This window comes from Egretta garzetta, unplaced genomic scaffold (genome assembly GCF_000687185.1).
Source record: "Egretta garzetta isolate BGI_Z169 unplaced genomic scaffold, ASM68718v1 scaffold342, whole genome shotgun sequence".
NCBI classification, from domain to species: Eukaryota; Metazoa; Chordata; class Aves; order Pelecaniformes; family Ardeidae; genus Egretta; species Egretta garzetta.
In genome coordinates this window covers 1,313,834-1,341,135 of record NW_009258887.1, presented here as the reverse complement: position 1 = coordinate 1,341,135, position 27,302 = coordinate 1,313,834, and the positions used below count along the sequence as shown (strand labels likewise).

At 39.8% G+C, this 27,302-nt stretch overlaps 1 protein-coding gene across 1 annotated transcript in view; it reads left to right on the top strand.

Moving 5' to 3' along the window:
- Window positions 1-27,302, top strand: part of TNIP3 (TNFAIP3 interacting protein 3) — a 78,343-nt gene that overhangs the window by 43,460 nt on the left and 7,581 nt on the right. The window contains exons 4-12 of the mRNA XM_035889643.1: window positions 3,107-3,193; window positions 4,763-4,852; window positions 5,861-5,926; window positions 7,228-7,359; window positions 11,180-11,308; window positions 16,743-16,859; window positions 19,828-19,953; window positions 21,948-22,106; window positions 25,465-25,525. Of these exons, the coding sequence (XP_035745536.1) occupies window positions 3,107-3,193; window positions 4,763-4,852; window positions 5,861-5,926; window positions 7,228-7,359; window positions 11,180-11,308; window positions 16,743-16,859; window positions 19,828-19,953; window positions 21,948-22,106; window positions 25,465-25,525 (967 nt within the window). The remainder of the gene's footprint in view (window positions 1-3,106; window positions 3,194-4,762; window positions 4,853-5,860; window positions 5,927-7,227; window positions 7,360-11,179; window positions 11,309-16,742; window positions 16,860-19,827; window positions 19,954-21,947; window positions 22,107-25,464; window positions 25,526-27,302) is intronic.

The following is a 27,302-nucleotide window of genomic DNA, read 5'->3' as shown; positions in this document are numbered from 1 at the left end:
GACATTAATGTTACGTGAAAGATTTGCCTGATAAATGAGGCCAGTATAAATTGCATTCACTGACAGTGCCAAACTGCATGCAAACAACAGCTATTTCAGCTAACAGCAAAACTTGACTCAAAACTCTTAATGCGTAGCTCTAGTGTGGGACAAGTCAATGGCTGTTGCTGCTCAGTCACTATGGTACAGTGAAAATGGAGAAACGTGCGGGTCATTTTGGCATGGAAAGGGGGAGTGGTGGAGATGTTGTTGCAGTTTTAGCCTCTACTCTTCCAGGAGCTTCACTTTTTTCCATAGGTCTCCCCAGCTCTCTCACAGCATCATGGGTGAGGGGAAAGTGGAAAGGAACAGTCTTGCAAATCCTTAAAATCCCTTGTAAATGGCACCTTCAAATCCTCCAGTCCAAGAGAAAATCATTCACTTTCAGTAGTTGTTAATACGGTCATTAAGATATCAACAACAAAGGACTTGGTGTTCTAATGTCCGCCTAGCTTTCCAGGAAACTGTTTTGAACTAAATAACAGGAACAACTGTGTGCACTCCAGGGTCTTAGCCTCATTCTCTCTTCAAGGTAATTTGAGCACTAATATTTTTCAAACTGGGAGCTGTGATTCGCAAGTAGGGCTGTGCCCTGGGTTTGCTCTTCTGTCCCCACTGCAGCACCTCACATAGCACATTTGCAGCACACTGTTGTGAGGAAATGGGAAACTAGGGCTGGTTTACCTTAGCAGACCAGACCATAAAATGCAGCTATTCAACCTAAGCTTTCCTCCCAAAGCTTAGCTGCTGCTGGAACGGGGATGAGACTGCTGAGCACAGGAGCCAGGGTAAGGGAAGGTGTCTGTGCTTGAGAATCATTGCCCTCGAGAGCAGATGTGCAGCGTGGAAGTTTTCTGATTGTATGTTTGTGAATCAGATGCTCAGTGCAGGTACTTTATAGACAGACAGACTCTCTTTCCATGAGTTCATAATCTACAGGATTGTATCAGGCCAACACAAGGTAGCAGGACGTTGTGAGAAGATGATAGATAGTTGCTGTTCGTGTCGTTTGTGTCTAGTTACAGCATCTTCTTCAGCAGCTGACTCTTGACTCTTTGTGTGCCCTAACTTCAGTACAGTCAGAACACAAAATTATGCAGTGACAGCCTGCTAGTGGGTGCTGCAGATGCAGCTGTGACAGACGGACAGACCGTGGGTGAGAGGAGACATCATCATTCTCTTATCTGACACTCACATCTGGGTGACCTTTAGCATTCAGTTGGTCTGTTTCCCTATGTGTATAATAGGGTTATTGCCTACTTCTGCAAAGAGCTTTGAAGTCATTAGATGTAAGCTTTGATTTAACTTTTAATAATATTATAGTACTCGGTCTCATTTTTAAAATGCATGGTACTTCCTCTTCTCTCTCCACTATGGGGATTTTATGGCTTAACTATTACTACCTTCTCTCAGGGAGCACAGTACTTATATTCATTTTTAGAAGTTGACTATTGCATGTCTGTTTCCTGGAGGATGGCCTTCCCATTTCACACAACCTTGCTTTGGTGGTACAGAGGTTTACTTTGTTCCATTGCCTGGCAGTTGCTGGCTCTTATTTCTTATGCTACATTAATCACTACAGAAATGTAAAGAAATGCAATTGTGGAAATTGCTGTTATCAGCCAGTAGTTCTTCCTTCTTTAAACCAGTGCGGTACCTGGCAGGGATATACTCAGAGACTAGTTTTGCTACAAGTACAGATAAAGTTCTTAAATTTTTTGATGGGTCCTGTGTAGAATGTAAAACGTCTTTATTAAAATGACATTTACTTTTAATTTTTAATTTCTGTCTTGATAGCCTGTGAGTTTTCCAGCCACTCCATAAAGCAGGAAAAAATAAAAAGAACATCAGGGTAGGGCGGATATATTTCATATGCAAATATTATAAAATAGTAGCTTTCTTCCAAATTGGGTTTTGTATCTTGCAGAAGAGGAGTTACTTAGTTGCACATTATGAACCAGAGATCTGAAATGTGGCCCGTGAATTCCAGCATTTCACAGGGTTACTTTACTTTGTCTAAATCCTTTTTTGGAAGTTGAAAGAACTCCCAGAGATTTATATTATTTTATGTCAAGTTTCACAGGCTAGCTTTCATTCCGTTCCTTGAAAAGGAAATAAGCAACCTCTGCCCCCACTGAAAAAGCCTCAGACCCAGGGATCTTTACACAATAAGTAAAATTATTTTTATTTCACACTTCCTTCTCAAATCCGTTGTTATTCAGAATTCCAAGACTGAAGATGACAATACTTTGCACTTCTGTGTTTTGTCCTGACTTTGTATGTGAAGTCTGTGGAAGCCTTTTCTTTGTTAATCTTTCCTGTGAGTTTAACTTGGTAAGGTTAACCTCTTTTTCCAAATGGTAAACTGAGACACAAGTTTGAAGTGTTGGGTATCATGTGTACTCCAGTGAAGACCTGAGTAGCTTGAAGCTAGATCCGTGCTTAGATAAGGTAAGTACTAGAACTGCAAATACAATGTCATTCTTTATCTTTGTGCAGCTTTTCTTCAGGGAAAGTAAATCAATTTTCCAGTTATGGTTTTCCCCTAAACATCTTGGGGTTTGTATGGATGTGCTCTTCCCCATAGCCGTTAACAGACTTCGCTATTGCTCCTTTATAAGCATGACTCACTAATCTTTCTATCATGATAGTTCACACTGTCTTAGTGTCATTTAATACTTGCCATACTTACGTAAGTCCTTTTTTACAACTGGAAGCAGGGATAGAAAACCCTGTCCTCTTATTTACTGAAAAAAACATACCCTTCCTTCCCTTATACGTGCAACTTCCTCTCTCAGGGTGAACTGGCCAGTATATTGCGATTTACGTGCACACTAAGCAGAGTACTGCTTTGCCCGGCATATTAGTCATAGGCAGTGTGCTTCAGCCCTTCTGGGAAGCCCCTGCCAGGAAGAAGGAAAAGGTTAAATTCAAAATTCCACCGCTTATTTCTGAAGCTCAGCTGCTTCCGCAGGCAGCATGCGTAGATCTTCTGGGTCTTAATGCAATTCTCCTACTGCTTTAGCCATTGTAAAATATCTGTTCCATTGCTCCTCTTCTTCCAAAGACCCGTAGTGAAACAAATGCTCAAGGCCGTCTTGGATGTACGTGGGCAGGTGTGAGTGACATGGAAGCCCCAGCAGACCTACTAGAAGTAAGTGACTGTTTGGCTGTCCTCTGAAGTGCTGTTTGATTAACAGAACAGCTTGAGCTGGTGAAGATATCATGTGTGTCACTTTGTAGATTGACAGTTACGGACTCATTTTTGTGTTCCAGTAGATTTGTCTGAATGATTTTACGCTGTTTAAGAGTAGAAAGAAATGTTAGAAATATTTTTGGATATGACATTCTTAGAACACCTTCCCTAGCGTTGGGGGTTTTTCCCCCTAAAAATATATGGCCATTGTAATTTGTTGTTATACAAAGGGTAGAAAGTGGTTCATTTTAGTGACCGAACAACTTCTGTGAGCAGTATTCGGGCCAGTTGATGCTAAGTGTATATATAGCTGTTAGATTTGTGAGTTCTCCTATTCAATTTAATAGGACTCTTACATATCCACTTAAATACATGCCTGAGGCCCATATTCTGAAAACAATTCAACATGTGAATAACTCCATTGACTGTCAGCTAAATGCTTTAGATACTTAGAAGTTAAACATGTTGATGAACTTCTATAGGAAGAGGTATTAAGTGTTTTCTGGCATGGAAGTCAAGAGCTCCACACTAGAGCTCTGCAGGACTGGCCTGGGGGCAAATATGTGGTCAGGAAAAAACACAACAAAACTATTCTTTGATCTTCTTCACTGGTATTTGGCATTAAATTCTCTAGCTGAAGAAAATAAATTTATTTCAGGAGATTTAAGACCTCAGAAGTGCTCACACTTTTACTAGTTTCTCATACATCAGTTGAGAATTTAGGGAGGAAAAAAAAAAATCCCTGACCAGATATCAGAACATAGTATGCTTTATTTTTATGAGCATGTATCTTTTTTCCCTGTACAGTTCTCTTGATATATCATCTGTGTGTGTGTGTGTGTATATCTATATCTATATCTATCTAATAGATCACATGTTCGTGATAATCCATAGAAACTTCTTGGAAATTATGATACAAGACATTGCCATTATAAAAAGAAGGGTTTAGCTGCTGTTGTCCTGCACGGGCAAAGCTCCACACTTTAAAAAATGGAACAATTGCAGACTGATTTCCTAATTTCTCCAAATGGCTATTTGTTTTCCATATTGCTTGTTTTGAACCCATTGTGCTAAAGTTTATTGCCTTGGACCTGCAAGCACTTACCAGGGGCAATACTACTAATTATTCTCGTTCTTATAAATGAAGGGAATTACTTACACCCACTGCAACTTATGCTCAACGTTTGTGGCTTGTACGACTTGTTTGTATTACCATCTGTAAGATAATTAAAATCCTGTTCTGTGTTCTATGTCTCAGATGGTACAAATAGACATAACTTTGTTTATTTCTGTGTCCATTTGAATAATGCTTCAATTAAAACAGACTAAGCTGGGTTAAAGCAGATGTACACTTCAGAATCTGCTGTCAACAGGTGTAAAAGTACTGCAATACAAATGCAATGCAAGATGATGTTGTTTCAGTTTCTTTATGTACGCATGGTGGGGTGGATGGGAGTTTTATCTGATAATCTTGACTTGAAGAGAGGATGCCAGAAGCATTCATTTTCAAACATTTCTTTTTTCCAGTCAAGGCACATATTGCTGACCAAAAAGAAGACTACATCATCCAAGTCTCTGGAACAACACATCCTCTCACTGGAAAGACAGAGACAAGAGGTAATCTTAAGTTTACCCTTAATCTCTACAGAAATAACCTCTAAGACAGACATAAAAATATCAGTAATATGCCCAGGGCAGGAAATCACTGAATGTGTTATCACTGTTACTTGTATTGTAACTGTGCAAGCACTTAAAATTATGTTTACACTAGTTCCTATAGTCCTACTTCTCTCTATCAAGCTATGCAGAGTTATATTTGGAGAACTGTTCCTAAAAACAAATGATGACTTACTGTAACGTGGCTGTGAATCTAGAACAGCAGAGATTTATACGGTACAACGAGCAAATTTTCCTATTGATCACTATTGTAAAAGTGAAGGAACCACTGTGAGTAGTAGCCAATGGTGTCTTGGTTGCAGGTAGCAACAAACTGGAAGCCATTCTTTTGCTGAGCATCCTAAAGAGTGACCCTATATCCTACAAAGCAAAATGCTTCAGAGGGACCTATTTGGCTTTCTCCAATAAAAATGCACGCACGCTGACTTCACTCCTACCACTAGTGTGTGTGGTGTTAGCCAATCTTCCCATCTTGCATGCATGCACTTGCTTGCTTTAGTGGTACTGAGAAAGGCAGGCGGGTTTGCACCCAGTAGTAATAGCAGTCAACAGGAGTCTTCAGTTCACTTGTTTGAAGTCAAACACTTTCTATCTGGGGATGTGTGTGTGAAACGTAAAGCAAACTACCAGGAAAGTCATTGGCCATTTAGTAGTTGCAGCTTGGGATTTGTAGAGCATTGCAGATGATTCACCGTAGCTTATTGTGTATTTGCATGTTTCCTGAATGTTACTTCCTGAACGTTCATGTACTTTAACTGAAATACCAAAGCACTGGCAGATGGGCCATAAAACTTGCCAAACCTTAAACTTGCTTTTTCTGAAATGAACTGGCCAGATAATGAGGAGCTTGTGAACACTCATAACTGGAAAATTAGAATGCATTCTATTTTTTATTTATTGAAAATGTTGAAATAAGGGTTATTGACTGTGACTTCCTGCTAATTACAGCTGCTGGAGGTGAACAAGCAATGGGATCATCAATTTAGAAGTATGAAACAGCTTTACGAAAACCAGGTAACAATGTTGACTAGTTCTGTTGGAATATGTAGCCATAGCTATAATAAATAACTTAAGGGTGAAAGACATCATGTTTACTTTGTCTTTAGCTCATGAATTAAAAAAGCTTCATCTCATAGAAGTGAAGCTAATGTGTGTACAATCTTCAGTAGGACAAAATGACCAGAGAAGCAAGGCATCTCTAAAATAGTAGGGACCAGAATGGACATGACAGCAGAGATCTTAATGTCCTCCACAAGGTAATAAAAAAATTGCTCATACTTCAGAGCACAATTAACTGAAAATTAGTCTGCAGTGCCTGGTGTGCCCAGCCACTGATCTGCATAATCACAAATCTATTTGTTCTTGCCCCATCTCTTGTGGCTGGCTTGTAAAGCCTGGAAGTTCATCCCTGTAATGGGGGAGCTCTCGGATAAATCCTCCATGAATGCTGCCTTCTATAAGCAGAGAGACTTTCTTCCTTTTGAGAAAGTGCTCTGTACAAAAGCAGGTCATTAAAAAAAAATTGTAAATAAATAATTTTTATTTCCTTTTTTTTTTTTTTTTTTTTTTGTCAAGATCCCATTGACATAGCTTTCATTCCTTGCTTGTGGCTCTGTGGCATCTTTGCTGCAGACATGATTGGCTGCCTAGTGAAGCTGGCTGCTTACAGTTTTGCCTGGTATTCCGAAAACCAAGTTGGTTCATTGACTGACACTTCTCATCTCCTGTTTCCTTCTATGAAAAGGAATTTTGCAGAATGACTTTATGTGCTTATCACGAAAATTTTCTTGAATATTTTCCAGTAAGCTCTACTGAGATCTGGATAATTTCTTAGATTTTTTTTTTTTTTTTCTTTCCCCAAAGAGAAGAGGAATTTAAATGGCTCTTCCTGATTTAATATGGGACCGTTTTATTCCTCTGGCTAGATTATTAGGATGTGCACCACTGCAGGAGGAGTCCAAATTGCAAAAGGGAAAAAAAAAGGAAAAAAAAAAAAAAAGAACATTAAAATGGAAAATTCATTTGGAGAGGCAGACCCATGATAGCTGTCCTTTGGCAGCAAAACAGTGCAAGACCCAATTGGGTTAACACCAAAGGAAAATTTGCCCAGGATCATTAAGAGTCTCCACTGTAGACAGAGGAGCGGAGCTTGGAGGTGGGGATGGGAAAGTCAGTGGCTGGGGACTCTACACTCAACCAGATCCACTTCTTTACACTGATCTGCTGAGAGTTGAAATGATTTGAAGGCACCTTCGAGGTGCTGTGCCTTTTGGGATCCCCAGTCAACCTACCATGGTCTGCCACTTGCTTTTCAGCTGGCTGAAATGAAAGCAAAACTGGATGTGTCGGAGAGGAGAGTCAGCGAGCTGGAGGAAGAGAGACAGCGACAGCATCCAGAAGATGAGAGGTTGCGAGCCCTGGGCAGAGAGAGGCCATTGCAGGAAATGGTAGGAGGGTGCAGTCAGTCACCCTGTTTGTGCTCAGTGTGCAACACGGTCTTGCTTCTTTCTCTTCTTGTGAGTGGCAGGGCGTGGGTTGTCACACAGACGTGAGATGAGATTGTGGTTGTAGAGGGCTCTTCAATATTATACCCAAGGCAGTGGCTGATCTTCTGTCTGATCAGAGAACTATGTATATAAAGAGAGTCATTTCAATAGAAATTGGCAGAGAGCACAGCGTTAGTGTGCGGGGGTGAGCAGATTGATATGAATACTGCAGAGATTTTCTTCTTCACTGTTCAGTTTGGGGTGAATTTCTTTGTGAACGAAAATGCTACCGTGATTTCAAATGGAATAAGAATGTCATTGCAGATGTTACATGAAGTGCTTAGCAATAAATACTTAAAGAAATGAGTTCAGCTCCAGACACCCACACTTTGGTATTGACAATATAGGCTTTTATGTGTGTGCTAGGTATCTCGGCTCCCCATAAACACTAGCCATGTAGTCAGGGCAGTTATTAGGGCTGAAAGTGCCTGGGCTGATCAGCTGCTCTTGAGCAGCGTTCACCTCACCCTGAGAGTGGTTGGGCAACTCTTTCAGGACTTGTTAGGCACTGGCTGTTGTGTATGCATTCAAATCTAAAGCTAGATCCCCAAGGTGAATTCCTACCACATTAAAACCACCAGCCTGAGTGATCAGCATATAAATGCCCAATGTATACCCAAAACTTTGTGCCCCAATTTACGAGCACTGCAGGGTGGTGCTTCCTATTCTCATTCTGCCTCATGGTGTCACACGCTTCATAACCTCTTGTAAGAGTTTCTGGATGGTGCTCTGATGGCTGAAGTCTGACTTCTCTATTCACTTGATAACATGAAACAAACCTGAAAACAAGTGGCAATCGCATCATTTTCAGGCTCAGATAAGATGTAAGTTAGCTGCTGCAGGAAAAGAAATGCAAAGCCCTTTTATCTTCATAAGCAGAACATTCATCTTACTTGCTTATCAATTATGGTATGGTCTTAGGTAAGCACGTGCTTAATTTCCAACCAATGGGACTGTTTTCATGTTTTAAAGCAAACTGTGTACTTGCTGAATCACTGCCTATATTTGCTCTGAGTGTGGATTCAGTGCGAGACAACCCATCTTCCTGTTCTTATTACTAAGGTTTTAACTGCCTGCCCTTTAATATGTGATAGCTGTGAAAAATAGCCCTAGCTACCTGTTTGAAAACTTAAGTATGAGCAGTACACTCTCCCAATTCTTTTTACTACATACATGAATAATGAAGTAAATGACAATATAATCCAAAAATCTCTTATGGGGACAGGTTCCTGCATGGAACTTAGCCTTAGACCAGCAGTTTCTTTACAAATTGCATACTTAGCTAGTAAGTGCTTCTATTTACTCTGAATTTCTTTTTGGATGTCATGCAGGGATGCAGGAGATCTACACCTTTGCAGAGGTAACTGCTAAAAGTAAAGATTTTTTGAATGAGCAACAAGGATTGTAAAATGCCCTGTCAGCAGCTGTGCCAACTCAAGTTATTCTATGCTGCCCACAGGACAGGATAAAGAAAAAGCAGTGCCAGGGGGTGATTCAGAAAAATGCATAGATTCAGCTTGAAGGCACGTGAGCAGGCTTGTTGCTTTAAAGTTCTGCAGATATGGAAGAGGTGCAAGATGACAGATCTACCAAGATTAGATTTTTAGGGCTTTATGTTTTTTGGGGTTTTTTTTCTGCAGCAACTAACATTCATCATACATGCATTTGGCTTTATATATATGTGTGTGTATCTATATTTTTTTTCTTTTCTTGAGAGGTAACAACCCTTTCTCTTTTAAATGTTTTACTTAGCCCCCTGTAGCCACAGAGATGGGATGGGCTGTACAGGGCAATTGCCAGAGCAAAGTAACAAGATTTTTGTTCTCTACTTGCTTATCTAAGCCAGCATCCTGACAGTACCTTTTAAAATTCTTTACTCAGTGACAGGTCTCTTGGTGCTCTGCTGAGCCATTCAGGAAAACCAGCAGCACCAAACAACCATGAGACAGATTACATGCTGCTGCTGTCTTACAGAGGTGGTTTGGTTTTTTGGGTGTGTTTTTTTTTTTTTTTTTTTTAATGCACCTGGAGGTATTGCTCTCCCAGAATGACGATGTTGTGAACTTCATCTGTCCCCATGTTCTCCATGGCCCACAGAGGAAAACTGTTTTCAGAAATTTAATTTTTTTTTTGTTCTCTTTGGACATGATTATGTACCCATAGACAGGAATCAAAGACCAGCCTAGTCACTGGAAAACCTAGGGACCATAACACGGCAGATTCAGTGTCGAATAAGAAGCGATAAAACATAAGAATTCAGATAGTTCAAAAACTTGAATAAACTGGAAATCTTCAGTTTTAAATGGCCATGTTCCCAGAGGTGTCAGCCTCTGAGAAAGAGAATGTGCAATATGAGCTAGGAGAAGAGGATGGCAAAGGTGAAGAGAAGAGCATAGCTAAAAGCCTATACAGATTTTAGTGTTTTGTTTTTCTTTAATATCTTAAAGCATACATGCACGTGCCAGGTTGAGCTAGCTCCTGGGTGAGTTCCTATGCTTAATGCAGAGATACCCTGCTAGTCTTGCCCAGATTTTGGAGAAAATGAAATGTTCCAACTAACTTGGAACACTGGAAAATCGTGTGTAAGCAACAGTTTCTCAAGGGTGTTTTTCAGTGGCTCAGTTAGCACATGGTGAAGCACTTCTCACAAGCCCCAACAGTAAATGCCTAGTCACTGGCTGCACAGATATGCCTGTTGCACAGAAAAAACCCCATTCGTATGGTGTCCTGTGCATGTGATGTTGGATCTCATTTTTTTTAACACATAAAGCAGCTGCAGAATAATATTTCAAATACTTTCTTTTTGTGTAGAACGAGCCATTTTGTTTCATATGTCTGAAAAGCTTTGGTCTAAAAGTGTCTGGCAAAAGTGGGCTAGTGAGGAATGCATTACCCTAGAGAGAAGCTTACACAATGCCACTTGCTTCAGGGTTTGATTTAGATCTTAGCTTCCTTCATTTTAAATTGAAAATAGCTGTACTGAAAGTGATAGGAGAAGAGAATCAAACTTGAAGTTTGGCAAATCTGTCCTAAGAATTCCTGTAATACCATCTTGAAAGACTGGTGTATAATCCTGTTGCAAGTAGGGACATCTTCCTGGTAGTTTGCTGGGTTGGCAACAGTGTAGGCATGTGCACTAGGAAGGGTCAAGCTCAAGTCAATGACAACTGTGATGGAGTCAAAGAAATCGGTTTTGTAAGCCTTGGTTGGTCGCTTGGTAATACTTGAGCAGACTGAGACCTGCCTCAGTCCCTTGTGTTAGTGGAAAAAGCCCTCAGACTATGTGACACTGAAATCTGGTTTTGTCTTTAATGTTGTATGACACTGGGAACAGCTGGGACTCTACTAGTGTTTAGCCTTGGCCTTACGCTGAGTATATAAAGAGTAATGCAGGTTTGGGATGATCATCTGTATGGCACGGTTATGCTTGGCCTGCCATCTTTCTCATGGCTTTGTGCAACTGCAGATTGTAGAGAGCAGGGGTAGAGTTTGGTATGTTGTCTCTGTCTCATCATATGGTGAGTGGTCAAAACAATTTCAACAGACTTTATCATATCTGGGTTTCACTAACCATCCGCCTTCCTGTTCCCTCCCTTCCCAGCTGTGTTTGGGACAATGAAAATGCAGCACATCTGCCAGACAGCAGATATTCTGAAAACTGTTCTTGAAAAATGGTTCCATCTGCATTTCAGCAGCATCTCTCTGTGTTTTTGTATCCCAGAAAGAAACAAAGGTCCTTAGCGAAGCCCTCCGTGAAACGAAGGAAGAGAACAAGCTCCTGAAGCAGAAGAATGCCTCAATGGTCAGAAAGAAAGAACACTATGAGTGTGAAATAAGTCGTCTGAATAAGGTATGAATGAGAGACAGCCACTGACCAGGACCTCTTCCTTTAATTCTAGGGTCTCTGTTGTCAAGCAGTGATACTACCAGATGCCCATCTTTTCAATCCTGGGTGTACAGCCTGTTCATGGTAGCAAACTCATGATCACCGTTAGGGAGCCGCGGAAACAAGCAAGAGCTTACTTTAGCATGCTGTTCTTGGTAGGCAGTAGGGTCGCATTGTGAAAAAGAATCTTTGGCTTTTGTTGTGAAACCTCTCTACGTGTTCTATCTGAGCTCTTTCAGTGTTCTCCCACCTTAGAACAAAAGGGAAATGGCACAAAGATGCTTTCTTCTGCATCCAGTGAAACACTGATTAAAAAAAATGCGGGCAGTTTCAAAACTGTTGTTTTACATATATTCTGTTTGAGAAAAATGGCTTCTTTTCACAAGACATGCATGTAAAAAGTAAGACAGGAGCATACTTATATACATATATTCATACATATAAGTATGTATGTGTATGTAAGTCTCATTGAGAAAATTTCCATAAAATAACTAAATGGCATTTATTTATTTATTTTTTTAACTGAGGGAAAGTAATAAATGTAGCTTTGTTTAATCAAAAGATCACATAAAGCAGTGGGTGTTTTCTAACAATTTTGTATTTCATGGTGAACCACAAACACTTCCTGAGGAAATGCACTGCAGTAACCATTGCTGTGTAACTTCAGTACACAAGCTGAAGGGCCATGATGCAAAAGTCAAGGCAAAAAAATAGTGTTGGCATATTCAGAAATCTGACAGAACGTATGATCTCTAACTCTTTTTGAAATGCATTGACTTGCTCAAAGCCTCAGTGTAACTTTCATTCAAGGTCTTGTTTGTAAAACAACTTATTTCAATGTTTTATTTTGCTGTCTTATGATGTGGTTGGAACTAAGACAGATGGGTAAGTAGACAATACTTTTAAATGAAACATCAATTTCATGTAACACATTTTCCCATGAGTAATACTTTACTGATTTTCTGTGTATTTGCATTCTTCAAATCTCATGTCATGAATGAACGTAAGACTGGAAGCGAACCTCTCTGCCCTTTTAAGTCTGGTCTCCTGCTACTTGCAGGTTCAGTGACTTGAAGTTCTTACAAACTCTCTGAAATCAAACAACTTTTTCCTTAAAATTACTTAAGCTCCTCCTACCGTGTTTCTGTTGGAAGGCTGTTCTGGAACTGTAACCCTTCTTTCATTAGATGCTTTTATCTGTTTCAGTTGGGCTGAATTGATTCTGGCCAGATGATACTCATTTGTTCTTCTGGTAGCTGTGTCGAACAGATCTGCTTCACTCCTTGCATGAAGCAGAACTGTCCTCTAGTGAAAATATGGTTGCTCTCTGGGGCACTTGCTCCTTTCCTATAGCTACAGAGAGCAATCGTGTTTTCACTAGAGGACAGTTCAGCTAGGCTGACCCAGCTTTTCTAGTCTTTTAAAATACAACTGTGCCTGCTACTATGCATGTTTTTGTCATTTCAGTCATTTTAAACTGCTTAGTTCTCAGTTTATGGAAGACACTACTTCTTGTTTCTAAGTACATTAAACTTATTACTTTAAGTACATCGATCTTTTTACTTTCGGCTTCACCCCACTTTGATCCTGTCATCCAGAATACCCAAAGTATAGAGCCTGATCTGATCCTACTTTGATGTCTGCAGCCTGAAAGTGATGTTGCAGTGCCGTAATAGTTTGCAATGCTATATTCCAAGACTTGGCTTTCCTGTGGTTGTTTCCTTGTTCACCATATAGTTCAAGTACAAGCCAAATTTCTGACTTATTTCATAACTTTACTGCAGCACCATCTCAATTGTTATTTTAACATAGACTAACAAGTTCTAGTGTATTTTCCTTGTTAAGAAAATTTGTCTGTTATGAAAGACATCAGGTTAAAGAGTGCTTTGCTTCATCCCATTTCTCATGTCTATAAGGCAATTACCTGGAAAATTTCCTCCCAAGCCTGGCACACTCTTGAGGTTAGATTAAGAGGTTTCTAGGTGCATGGATCACTTATCCTTTTAGATTTGAAAACCAAGGTAGTTATTTTTCAGTCATACAGTTCCATTTTTGATGTTGAAAAATTCAGAAAACCTCTGTGCTGCTTGTCTTGCAATTTCAGGTTTCAGTTCTCAGTACTTCTGAATGAATGTTACTTAACACGGCATTAAGCTTGGTTTAACTCATTGAGCTGTGAGTTCTTTCTCATTGGTATGTCTTCCTTACTGTTAGCCATCCTGCCACTGCCATGGTTATCTACAGAGCTCTATGTTACCTTCCTTATTGGAAATACTGTCTTTAGTCTTGCTTTCATGTGCAATGCCTTTCCTTTCTAGTAGAAAAAAAAAAGTATTTTATAGAGATATATATATATAAAATTTATGGTTAACTTCTTTTGCAACATACAGCTCAGTGTGACTGTCTCTCACCCTGCACTTTCATCTAAAAGCTACCAAAATTGGCAGCTTTTGTTGGTATCAAATCCTTTCTCCAGTCCCTAAAGGCATTTTAATTTCTCTTCTTGAAATTATTCATCCAGCTGTCCCTTGAGCATTTTCCTGTAGAATTTTTTCAGCTTATTTGAGATGTGATTTTCTGGGGGGTAGGGGAGTGGTTTGGTTGGCTGGGGTTTTTTTGTACTTTGACTTTGAATGAAGTAGGAATAGCCAAATGATCTGCAAAAATTGCACATAGGACCAATTACAGAAGTTGCCTAAAAGTTTTTTGTAATTTCTCAAATTTGCTAATTTGAAATTACAAATTTAGTTACATATTTAAAATAGCTTATTTACTTTTAATCTGAAGTGTCTCATGGTAATTTTATTCAGTTGTTTTTTAAAACCATTGGAACAATAATATCGTCATTTCTTCAGTAAATGACTCTAAACCAGCCCCACCTTTTGTCAGTTCTGAGTGATGGGAATTTTGAAAGAAAAATATTCCAGTTACATCTTTGAGTATTAGCTTTAGTAGTATTTAGTTTCCATTTTACATTTGGGAACCCAAATCTCCTATAATGACATAATTCTCAATAATTTGCTATTGGTCTAATAGCAACATTACAAAATTTTTTTTTTTCCGCCCCCCCCCCCCCCCGCCTCTGTGGGAAGGGTTTGGGGGGGGCACCCCAAAATCCACCCCCCCAGTCTCTTTGGGAGGGGTTTGGGGGGTCACCCCAAAATCCAACCCCTGCACCCCCCATGCCTGTGGGGGGGTTTTTTTCTGAAGTGATAAAAAGGGGTCTAACAGTTTTGCTTCCTAAAAAAATCCTTACCTTATTTTTCTCTACTGTTAACCTTTGAAATCAAATTTTCTTGATTTTTCTTTTTTTCCCCACCATAATCCTGAGATGTAGAACCTCTTAAAGAAAAAAAAAAAAGGATTCTAGAAAGTGAGCTGCAAGAAAAATAGTCAATATAGTAGCATTTGTTCAAGAGTTAGGACAACTATCAACAGCTTATGACTATACTTATGACATACTTCAATTGTAAAGGTGCGTTACCATTTGGTAACATCAGAATGGCTATGATCAGTAGGATACGTCCTAGTGAAGGAGTTTTAGCAGAAGACAGAGCCATATAAAAAGTGGGTGCAGCAGATGACGGGGAAAATGGGATGTTGCGAAGGAAGGACACTCAGTTATCTTTGAATTAGGGCATATGAAGCACTTTCTTTTGAGGGTGGTCAAATATTAGAAGAGATTGCTCGGAGAGGCTGTGAAATCGCCCTCCCTGGAGGTGCTCAGTACTCCATTGACAGGCCCTGAGCAACCTGACCTCCCTGGCCTGACTCTGAACAGGGGCTTGGACCTCCAGGTGTCCCCTGCCACCCAAACAAGTCTCACGATTTTGTGGTTGTCAGCAAGATGGAGATGTATCCTGTGTAGGCAGGGGGAAGAAGTATGTTTCACTCGTCTCTGTCCTTAGCACAGTATGCTTAACAAACCACACGCCTGGGAAAGGATTTGGTTTGCAGTCAGCCAGGGAGCACATCATATGTACTGCGATATCGTCAAACTTCACTGACTCTTGCTGCTGCTGGTGACCCATGCCCAATCAAAATGCTAATGTGAAACTTGTTTTTACTATTTGTGCAGAGCGTTGCAGTGTGATAGCCTGAAAGGGATTAGGCAAGGGGGCAAAAGGAGGATTAATCAGTAAGTTAGCTGTAATTAATTACTGAGGATTGATCAGTAATCTTCATCTTCCCAAGTTTATGTTCAACCTTTATGTATTGACATGGCACAGAAACTTTGCTGCTATTATACCAATTTCTCTTCCACACAATTCTTAGGGACAGTAGCTCATCAGATAAAAAGCCTCCCTTTTCTCTTCTTTGCTCTCCATGGAAAGTGCTAATTTAAAAAAAAAAATTGTTGGCCCTTTGATAATTAATACTAATCCTTGGGTTACTTAAGATACTGGTTCTCCTGCTTGGCCACTTCCCCCTCTTCCTCTTCCCCCTCCGGATTGTCTTTCCTCCTTCCCTTATAGCATGAATGGAGCGTGGCCACCAAGGAGAAGCTAGGAATTATTAACAGGAATTGAACTTTCTAAAATGGGTGAAGTTAGCTAAGCTCATATCTGATGTGAGAGATGCTGAAAAGTACTGAACGGTGAATATTTGTGCTAGCGTAAATAAGAAATATTTAAGTGTAGTGTGTCGTTATTGATAGAGAGGGGTAAGAGCGATTTAAAAATTATCCCAGTCCAAGGGAGAACTGTGTAATACTGTTAAGAATAAATAAAATCTGCAAAGAACTATGGCGGAATTTGACTGAAAAATAGAGTAAGAGTGTTATCAGTGTAGTGTGTGTATTCAGAACTCCCTCTAGTGACAAGCTATAGAGACTACATAACTTCCTCTCAACTGGAGGGTTTACTTCAGTTCTAGTTGAAGAAATTTGTACTCCGTGCAAAAAACATTTCTGTCAGACTTCACTGTAGTCACATTTTTAGGCTATCTTTGAATATTGCTTTTATGTTCTTGGTTTTTTTGTTTGCTTGGGTTTGGCCTCACCTGAGTTAAGACAACTGTTTTTGTTTTCCCAAATTCTGACTTGAACAGGGAGATGGTGCTTATGAATGAGATTTGCAGCTGTGATTTCCATCGGTAAATGTTGGTTACAGTTATAAGTAAAAGCACAGTCTCCTAAATGACACTGTCTCAAATTCACGGATGTAGCGTGGAAACTTTGAAAATTTGGACCCAGTCATGCATAGATGTTATTCATGGGGTTTATATCCAGTGTATATAATTGAAGCAATTGCAAATGAAAGGACAACCCCCACAAATCTGTGACTCACTTTAATCTGTTTATTTAGAGGGCAAACATTCTAATAATTTAAAAGGAATTTTTTTTTTTTTTAAATGTAGTGAATTCTCTGTTTAGTAATTTTGCTGTTTGATGTTGCAGGCCCTTCTGGATGTGTTGAAAAAGCAGCACTCACCTGTTCTTGGGACTCCTTCAGAGAAGGGTGACAGGAACAGCCTTGAGGACATGAGAACCCAGCTTGAAGTTCTCAGACAGCAGGTGAGAACAGCTGGAAGTAATCCTGGATGGTTTTCATACAGCATGATTTTGCCCTCTCTCCCAAAAATTGTGCCTGGTAGACTTGCTACACAGAGCTTTTGACAGGAAGAACCAGTTTAGCCATAGCCCATTCACATGGTATTTCCTAGGATGCTATCATCACAGCAGTGTCCATGAAGTGAAGCTGAGTCCTTGCAAAGGACTGAAGCAAGGACTTGTGTAGGACTCGAAGCAGCAAAATGTCTCTCTGATTTTTGGAGATGTCCTGCCAGCTCTCTGCTATGGGCTGAATTTCATCCAGTTACTGATTGTGTCTTCTGCTCCTTTTTTCTTACAAGTTGAAAGATCAGTTGAATTATCTAAGAATCCTAGTCTTGGAAAACTAGAGTGTTGGCATTGCAGTTTTTCAAAGTGTGAGGCAAAACATTTGCATCCATAACCTGCATACCAATCACTACAGAGAAGTGTATTTTTTTTTATCTTTGTTCTGAGGAATTCAAGTGCTTTGTGCACTCTTTTTCTTTCCATATGAAAGAATCTGTTTAAAAACATGATACTTTTCAGATAATTTTACATTTTAGGTCTGTCATCCTGGATAGTGTTAGGGTTAACGTTATTGACACACAAATGGATGTGATCAGAATTGGAATTTTTTTCAATGGGAATAAAATACTTGTTTCTGTCACGTTTGACAGCAGAGCCAGATTTTGCTCTCTAATGTAATGCTTGCCACATGCTGGAGAATAGAATCCTGCATTTGACTGTACAGTAATGAGTTATTTCATTCTACACAATAAAATAGAGTAAACCAATTTTTTTCAGAATTCTCACGGGATATCCATTTTATGAATGTCTTTTTCTAGTTGTATAAATCAGTACAGTGAGTCCAGACTTCCTTCTGCGCAAAATGGAGCAGAAGGCTCTAACTGTATGCAGGAAGGACTCTTGGGACAAATATCGATGTGACAGAGTCTCATCAGAGCTTGGCTGTCATCAGCCCATCCCTGGCCATGACAGAATAGATGAAGGCATTCATTCCTTGACAGGTGTTCCTCTTTCTCAGGGCAACAGAATATATGGCAAAACTGTCACAAAATGGTTCCCTTGCAGCTTCAGCAGATGGTACAGCTGGGGAATGGGAGGGAGGTGGGACAGCAGAGAGGGAATCAGGAGAGAATAAGTAAGGAAATACTGAGAAGAGAAGCATGTAGATGGACAGGGATACAAGAGACCTAGATTTCTGCAAGCAACAGCTTTGCCGCTGCTTCGAAGGGTGAGGGGCACACATACCTCCTCCAGGCACAGGCTGTGGAGCTGAGTCCCCATGCGGCCACACAGAAAGCCTTTGTTCCTTTTACACAGTGTTATTCAAAAAGGGGGTTATATCTAGTGGGGGAACACTGGGTCCAAAAAAAAATTTGCAAACATTAGCTGCAACAGGCAAGTCGTGAAAATAATTTATAGAGCCCTGTGTTGACTTTTTCTTCCCCTGAGGTATTAACATTTCTTTAGTCCTCCTGTGAAGTCATAGTGCTGCTGCCATCAAAAAGAACTGGATTTGTATGACAGGCGGGGCGTGAGGCACAGCAAGCAAGTTATTTGGAAACAGACTGTCAGCAGGCTTTAGTGACTTACCAAGAAGACATGAATGGACTTTTGAAAATTCTGGTGGTGGTTTCCACCCCAACGTGCTTTTGCTGTTGTTTGTCAGTAGAAGTGCCACCAACCTCCTTCTTACCAGGTGGACGCTTGCCTGTTAGCTGAAGAATTAAGCCAGTCAGCTTAATTTACGGATTTGTGATTTGCTTCTGAATCTGTGCTCTCGCTGCCTGTGCCTGGGGTGGTCAGATGCTTTTTAATGGGATGAAGCACTGTGATTCCTGACAACATAAGAAGAGCTGAGCCATTGCATCCTTCAGTATTTGAAAGGCAACTTATCTTCTAGGAACAGGATCAAGCCTCTGTATTTCCATTTTGAATTGTGTACATAACATTCCCCGCTGCTTCTCCACTGGGGCAGGTAGGTTCTTTGGGCTGCAGTTTGAGAGGATGAATTAGAAGTCCTGTATTGCAAAAATCAAAAGGTACATGGGCCAATTATTTTTTCCACATACAATTTCTAACATCTGAGGCATGATAGCTTCCTACAGGTTTTCTTTTTTTTCCACATTGCTCCAGCCAAGGTCTAAATTCCTTGACAGTCTTGACTAGTCCAAGTCTTCTGGTCATCAATATGTGACCATGGCTCTAAATACTATCACTTATTCTGCACAGATTAGTCCTTTGGGCCACACCTTGGCTAGACAGCTAGCGCAGTGGGTAAGGTAAAGTTGCAGGCAACTACGAAAAGGCGTAAAGCAAAGCAGGCTCAAGGCCAATGGTATTCAGATTCAGTGGCAAAGGCAGGATGTTATTTGATGGTAGTGGCTCATCCTTAGATTGGATAAGGTGCTAATGTTCTGTCAGACTGCATCCTAGAGGTCAGATTTTTTGTACTGTGCCAGTACCTCCCATCTCCACCAGGATGCGAACTGCTTGCATCTGAGGTACAGGGAGGAGTTAAAAGTGCTCATAATTGAAGAGAAGGCTGGTAAATATGTTGGCAAAATGTTTGTCCTACTGCCGTTTATCCCTTAAAAAGATTGATGTCTTTAGCATTTGCTGTCTTATTTATGATATTTAAAACTGATATCTGCCAGTCAGCGTTTTAAATTACAAGGGTCTATGAATGCTGAAGCTGTGGATTGTTTCCATTGATGGGTGCCATTGGAGAATAGCCATTGCTTGTCACTTTGGTCATAAAAAAGATGAGGGAAACTCTTTGTTACAGGATTGTAAAGAGGAGGGATCCTTTTGGAATGCACCCTGCTGCTTGGCCAGTGTTTAGAAAGCAACCAAACAACAAAGTGGATTAAAATTTCCATTGCGGCTCTGCTGAAATTCACATATTTGGTCATAATGATTGCAGGTACAAATATATGAAGAAGACTTCAGAAAGGAGAGATCTGACAGAGAAAGACTTAATGAGGAGAAAGAAGCATTGCAGAAAACTAATGAGAGATTACAGTCTCAACTGAATAAATTAAACTCTCAGGTATGAGTCAAAAGAAAGTTACTGTTGCCAGCACATGTGTATTTTATTTTTATTTCCTCACTTTCCACACAACCCAAGGCTTTCTGGCTTCCATTAATTGACACTGGGTTTTATATGAGGTCACCACCTGGGATGAAATCATTCTGAATTAATGCAGTAAGAGGATGAGAAATTATTAGAGATTACTTCCAAATTAAGTAGATGAAGGGAGTATTTATTGCAAAAACTCTTCAAACATATCTTAAAATGGAGGGAGGGAACCAAAAACAAATCCAGAGGACTGTTGATTGTTTTACTGGCACTTGACATAAGAGTTGTAACATCAAACCAACTTTTGAAATAAAAGGTTCTATAATGAATCCTGACCTCTGCAGTGGAGTTACAGAGTAATGTTAATATCACTGAGGAAAAAAAAAAGTCTCCATCCAAATTAGCGGAGCAGCTGCTGCAATAAATTTTTGTTGCAACATCCTTTTTATCTCTTCACAGTAGTGTCAGTATTCAGTGTTCACAGACATTCAGGAAGCCATAGTAAAATCATGGCATGCAAAACTCTGAGCTTTCTCAATCCTCTTTAAAAATGATGAAATTTTGAGGTTTCCTGTCCTGACAAAGTTGTGCAATGTTTTAGAAGAATGGCCAAAATATTCTGGGATGATTTATTGTCCTCCCCAACATTGTTGTGAAACAGAAACTTCAGTATTGGCTTATTCTTGACCAAGCCATGCATCGATACTAGTAGGGTGTTGCAATATTATCAGAGGCAAGGTGCTGTCAAGTGCCTCTTATTCCCGTCAACTTCAGCGGGAGTGGAGAGCAGGCTGGGCATCCTGGATGCTGCTGCAGTAAAGCCCAGACTTGTCAGTGCTTTTATGGGTATTGGGAAGCATTTCTTGCAAGTATAAAAACAGTAGTGCCAGAGGGAATGCCATGATTTGCCACTCAGAGCATCCCAAGCGTATAGAAATACGTTGGACAAACCTGATAGCATTGCATGCAATAAGTTTCAGGTATATTTCTCCCACCCACCAGCCCACTCCTGTGTGGTTCAAGACAGTAAAGAAATTTTTTTGTAGGAGAGTACTCAAAGACGCCTTCCTATATATTTTTGCATTGTCTGGAGACTGTGAAAGATTAAATTTCTTGCACAAACCCAACTGGTCAATGGACGCTGTGAGAATCTCTCACAGCAGTGACAGTGAAGAGGGAGAGACTACACATGGGGCTAAAAGGCTTTTCCCACTCCTCCCCAGCTGCTCTGGACCAGGAGAAATGCCAACAGCACTGCATGTGTACAGCATACTCAAAGGGCTGTACAAGTGCTGTGTAATGTGTATGTACAACCTGCCTGCCCCTGCATTCCTTTGACAGTTTATGCTAGAGATCATCTTGTTTGTCTCTTCCTGCCTTGACGTTTGATTAAACTGACCTTATGAAGGATTTTAAAAATGGGAGGAACCATATAGAATATTTATTAGTTTGTTTTCTTAAGTCAAATTATTTAGTTGTGACTCCTTGCTCTGTCCTTAGGCAAATGCCCATTGACTCTGCTGGGATACAGAGGGCCTAAGAAAAGGCAGACCCCAATCTTGAGGCCATTGACTTTGGTCCTTTACCAAAATGATTTATTTTTCTTATTATGCAAGTGCCTGTCCATGTAGTTCTGCTTCAAACTATTGAAAGCTACTGTGTGTAATGAAAATGTTTCATGAATGTAGAAAACACACAGAAAATGTGCTTGCTGTATCTTGAAACCAATATTTTCTCACATAAAAAGTGTGAAGGCTCTGGTGTGGCACAAGTCAGCTTTCTTAAATAATTTTTTAAATCATGAACACTCTGAAGTGTCTAAATGAGCAGCATTACAACCCATGCTGAGAGAGGAGGGTTTCTTCCCTGTTCCATTTTACTGATGAATTTGTATGCAAATGTTCTGTTGGTCATCGTGTCCTGCTACTAATGCATTTCTTCTTGCTTTTCTTGTTTTTTGATAGACGAAAGATCTCCCGGTACAGTCTGAGAGGCCCAGCTACCCACCTCCCTTCTTCCTCTCACCATGTGTCAATTATGGGAGTTGTGGGTTGGTTCTTCACTATCAAAATCCTCAAGTACATCCAGCGTCTCACAGGGCACGTGAGCAGCAACAGCACTCAGTAAGGTTCCTGCCATCTCCCATTTCACAAGGGTGCTGGTTTTCTCACAGCATGGTGACCACAGGAGAATAGCATGGTGCTATCAGTGCCATCCTCACCAGTAAATCTGTTGTTTCCCAGTTTGTTGCTGGTTCTAGATCAAGATTTTGTACTGGTTTTAGAATTAGCCTTAGGTCTAGAACAGCCTTCATGATCTTTGTACAGTCTCTCTTCCCTTACAATCTTCTCCAAAATGCTGATTTTTTTTCTTGATAGTCATGTTCTTTTCTTCCTTGCTCTTCCAGTGTCTTCAGTACTGAATTGCATAGAGTGCTGCCATGTCTAAATCAAAGCATAACCAACAGAAATCTGTGCACAAAGTGGAAAAATTGCAGCAATTTAAATATATGGTTGCTGAGTTATATTTAAGTATATATTCTTATATATTTTAAATTTACTTTGGCAAATACTATTTATCTACAACACCACTAAAAAGAAAAAGGGAATTATTATACATTGTTTTCAGTGATGCTGGTGGTCATTCCTTAATTCAAAAAATAAGGTTGTTTGATTGGAGTCTTGCTGATTTCTTAGATTAATTTACTTCCATGACACACATTCAGAGCCCTTTCTATCTATATGGTTACCCAAATTCATAAATATGGATCTGGTCTCTGAAGCCCAGTTCAGGGCCTTCCACATGAACGATGGTAACAAAAATGAGAACGTAGTTGTGGTCAGCATTATTCTGGTCTCTTCCCTCTATTCAGTCTATGAAAGCTTGTTGACTCATATGTCTTATTTCCATGTCATACACAGGGTATTTCTTTCTCTGGGCCTGTCTTTGAAAAATGACTTTCCTTATTCTTCACTTACAGCTTCTGTATTCATAGGTAATATAACTGTCTTGCCATCAGGCAATACCATTGTAGCCAGACTGCACAATCCCAGGTTCCCTGTACGCCTTTTGGGGCAGGCAGGCAGGCAAGCTATCGGCAGGATTCACAATACTGCTATTAAACTGTGAGGACAAAATCCCAGATGCTTGTACCCAGTAGTATCTTCCTCTGGCACACTGCTGTGAAACGGGGTTATGTGAGGAATAAGGTTCTACTGAGGGTGAGACATTCTGACTGTGAATGCTTTAGGAATGCATTTTTCCCAAGCAAGCCTGTGTATTGCAAAAAAAAAAAAAAAAAAAAAAATAAGCAGCATAAGTGGAAGTTATATCTGAGTGTGGCTAACACAATGGGAAATTTGTCTTTTTTCCTGCCAAGCAACAGGGCCCTGTCTTCCACGGCATCAAGAAGAATAGCTTTGCACTAGGGCAGGTTATGTGAGGGGGAGTTTTTTATTTCATGGAAAATACTACTTCAAAGAATGATATTTTTGAAGTGCTTTGGATTATCTAAGTGAGTTGTGCTTGTTCAAATCTAGGGAGAATGCATTTAAACATGGTGAACGTATTTTTAAATACACAATATCTGTTTCAGGCTATAAAGCTGTCACATATGGAAAAATGCTCATTATTTGAGAAATTATAGCTGAATTTTTGCAAAATGCATATAAGGCTTTCAGACTGTAGAAATGCAGCGGAAAAGCTGTGGTCAAACAAGTCATTTCTATGCTTCAGGAGTGTGCTTATCTGTCTATTTATCAGAGTTGGAAGTATTGCAGAATGTTTTTCACTGCAATTTGGACACTGTCCCAGATTATTTTGGCTCTTCTCCCTGAACTTTCATCATCTGGGTTTCTACGTCAGGGTCAGTTTGACTGGTTGCTTTGTAACTCCCAGTTTCATTCTGAGTTTTCTTTGAAAATCTTTGTCTGTGTGAGTGCAGCATTGCTGCTCTGAGCTTTTGATACCTCCCTGAGCAATTTGTTTAGCAATGAAGAAAGGTGTTAGAATTTAATGAGTGTCCTGAGTTAATGTACGTAATCCTGTGTGTTTAGTCTGTGCTTTTGCTTTTTCCTTCTCTTTATATCTTGCACCTTTCCATTCCTTTTTACATCGTTAGTAGAAACATTTTGTTTAGTCTGACATGAAATACACCTCTTGTTTCTGAAATTCATTCAAGTTTGCATGGTGTAAGTACATATGAAAGAGAAGAGTAGATCAGAGAACAGAAAAATTCAACAGAAACTCCAAAAAGCAATGCAAATAGGTGTATTTTGAGCCATCAGTGGAAAAACTACCTGTCCTTAAAGCAAAGCAGAGTCCTGCTTTGTATCAAAGCCTATTTTGTTTGCCTGCAAGCGTAGAATTAGTTAATAATTCCTGTGGATGGTATCATTTAAGTGAAAGTAGTTCCTTTTTTCCTGACAGTGTATGAGAGTGATTGCTGCTATGTAACTACAAGTGACAGCATACATAAAAGTTAAATCTGTTTCCCGTATCTACAGCTTCATCCTGCCATCTTAATTTAGGCAAAACTTCTTTAGAAGTCTATGAAGTTTCTTCCCTGCAAGTTGAAATCTGTAAGAGTCTCCTTGGGACTACTCAGGATTTTGTCAGAGTGATTTCTGCAAAACAAGAATTCTTTTCCCAATTTAACTAATTTGAAGCTGTATTTACCTGGAATTTGACAAGCTTTCATGGGCTACTTAAACCAGATAGACAGCTTAATACAGCTTCAGCTGAAACGTCTGGTCCCAAACCTGTTTTCTCTAGTGGTGATTTGCTACTCATTTACCACGGTGTGTGGTATAAACTATGATGCAGTATTTATTTCTTCCTGGATTTCCCTGGACAAAACTGTTTGCATGGATATAACCTTCCCAATACTTCCTCTTATGAGAAAGATGTGAATTTTTCCCATCCCACAGTATTTTCAAGAAGTTATTTGATAACAGCTCATGGTGTAGGAACACTAGTGCTAACCTGGGGGGAAGGGAGGAGGGGAGAGAACTTTATTAAATGGGTTATTCCTGTCACACTGAAACACATTACAGATGTTATATGTATTCAGACTGGAACAGCCTCACCTGTCAGGTCGATGTATACCAGGTTTCTCTGGGGTTCTCTAGCACAGAGAATGCGATGCCTGCTGGTATCTTCTGGTGCACTTTATTCCTTAGCTCTTTTAAAATCTGATTTGTTTCTGTTAATGTTTCTTTTGATTTGTGGGATTTAGAAAGGTTTACACCAATATTTCTAATGAGTGCCGCATCTAAACCACATGTCATAAAAAAGGAAGCAAGCTGAAAGACTTGATCAGTGGAAATATAAACCTAAATATAGGATTTTTTTGTAAACTACTTTTGTATGACTAATAAAAAACTTCACAGCACAATTATATTTTTATCATGTCACTGTTCGTTTGTTTGAAGTATCTATGAAGTCCATATTGCTGTAATAATGTTTTATTGTTCTGTGCAGCCAGACTATCAGTGGTATGTTCCTGACCAGTTTCCGCCAGATGTGCAGCACAAGGCAAATGGTAAGACAACAGCTGTACAGAGCATATTTTAAATGTACTTTTTTAAATGGGGGCCTTTGAGGGATGTAGAGTAAACTTTCCTATTTATCTGTTGAGTGCTTATGTGACAGCTTTGCCTCAGAGAGCAGAGGTTGGTGTATGTGCAACACAGGTGAGGTTTCTAACGTAATACCATCTACATTACAGTGCAATTTGTAAAATGTCTGTATTACACATTGCAGGATCACACATTTGCCTCATTAAACACCTAGTAACAGTCCTAGAGAAAAGATATCCTCATAATTGTCTTTAGAGCTTCTGTTGCTTCAGCTAAGACTAAATTTAATGATGGGCTGAATGTGGAGGCCAAGATGGGGCAGATTTTAGAAGACCTTGGTAACAAAGGCTTTGGAATGTTGTTTCACCTTAAAGGCAAAATACCCATTGCTATTCTTGATCTGCCAGGTCTGAAAATAAAACCATGTAAATGGACAAAGTTAATTAGTTGCCAAAGTGTTGATGCAAACTATCTTTTGGAAAGGAGGAGTAGTTTTTAATATTTGTACCTGGATTTGAAATCATGCCAAGTTCCTGTGTGTTTCTAAGTACTTGTTTCACACCACTCAAAAGATGGATGCCAGAGAGCACAAGGAAGAAGGGACGTTGTTCTGGGTGGGAATCCACCCCTCTGGATCTTTTCCTTCAGAAACTCCCCTAAACCACCCCTTTTCTCTCAAAAGCAGTTGAGAATTATGGCACCTAAAGCTTTGTATTTTGGTCTGTTCTCATGTCTCATGGCCCTTTTGTAGAGATATCATCTTGGATGAATGATACATCATCCTGTGCTACAGGGGGACCTGCAAAGTTTGCTGGTGTATACTGCAGGAGCCTGTGTGCTTCATGTGTCTGCCATTTCATGGCGTGAGTGGGTACCATATGGGGTGGCAGGGACTCATCACCAAAAGCTTTTTTTTTTGTAACATCTAGAAGATGATGATGGCTACAGAGCAACTATTCCATTATTTATTGTCATCCACATTTGCACAGAAGAGAGGGTAGGGTGGGAATGTAGCTTGCCGAAATGGAGGATGAGCTTCCCATGATTACACGGCACTGGAAGAGAGGACAGGAGATTAATTTTGTAGTTCCTCCCACTTAAACTCAAAGTGATTTACTGCACCAGAGAATACAGGGAGGATGTTTATAACAGTGAATGAAACAAGTCCGGCCACCAACTGCAGCTGTGGTCCAGGGCAGTACACTTAAGGGATCTGAAGAAAGAGTTCTTCTTTTACCCTCCTTGATTAGATGACTTGACTTCTGGCTCCCTGAAAGAACTTTTTTTTAAATCTGTGCTCTGTCTTTCTATTATTGCTCCTTGTCCACAACATCCAAATACCTCCTTCTCGATGGGACAGTGAGTAGAGCACTTGAAGACTTTTTCTCTTCCCTTTTTTCTTCAGTCCCCATAAAGAGGAATTCTCAACGAGTCCCATCATAGCACTGTGTAGGATGTCTGCTTTAACATCTTTGGGGCTCTTATTCTTTTTATCTTTGCTGATAAAACAAAGATTATTTTATTAGCCATTGATCACAGAAAAGTCCAACTTCTACTACTAAAAAGCATTAGCCTGGGTTTATGTATTATATGTAGTCACATATATTAAATATGCATTTAAGTGTTTTGAGAAAGGTTTCAAAGATAGAAACTTCCAAGGATATGTGATGAAAATATTTTTGATGTTCCAGTTTCTTTGTTCTGTTTTGTATGTCTGCTAATTACAGTGGTGGGGTTTAA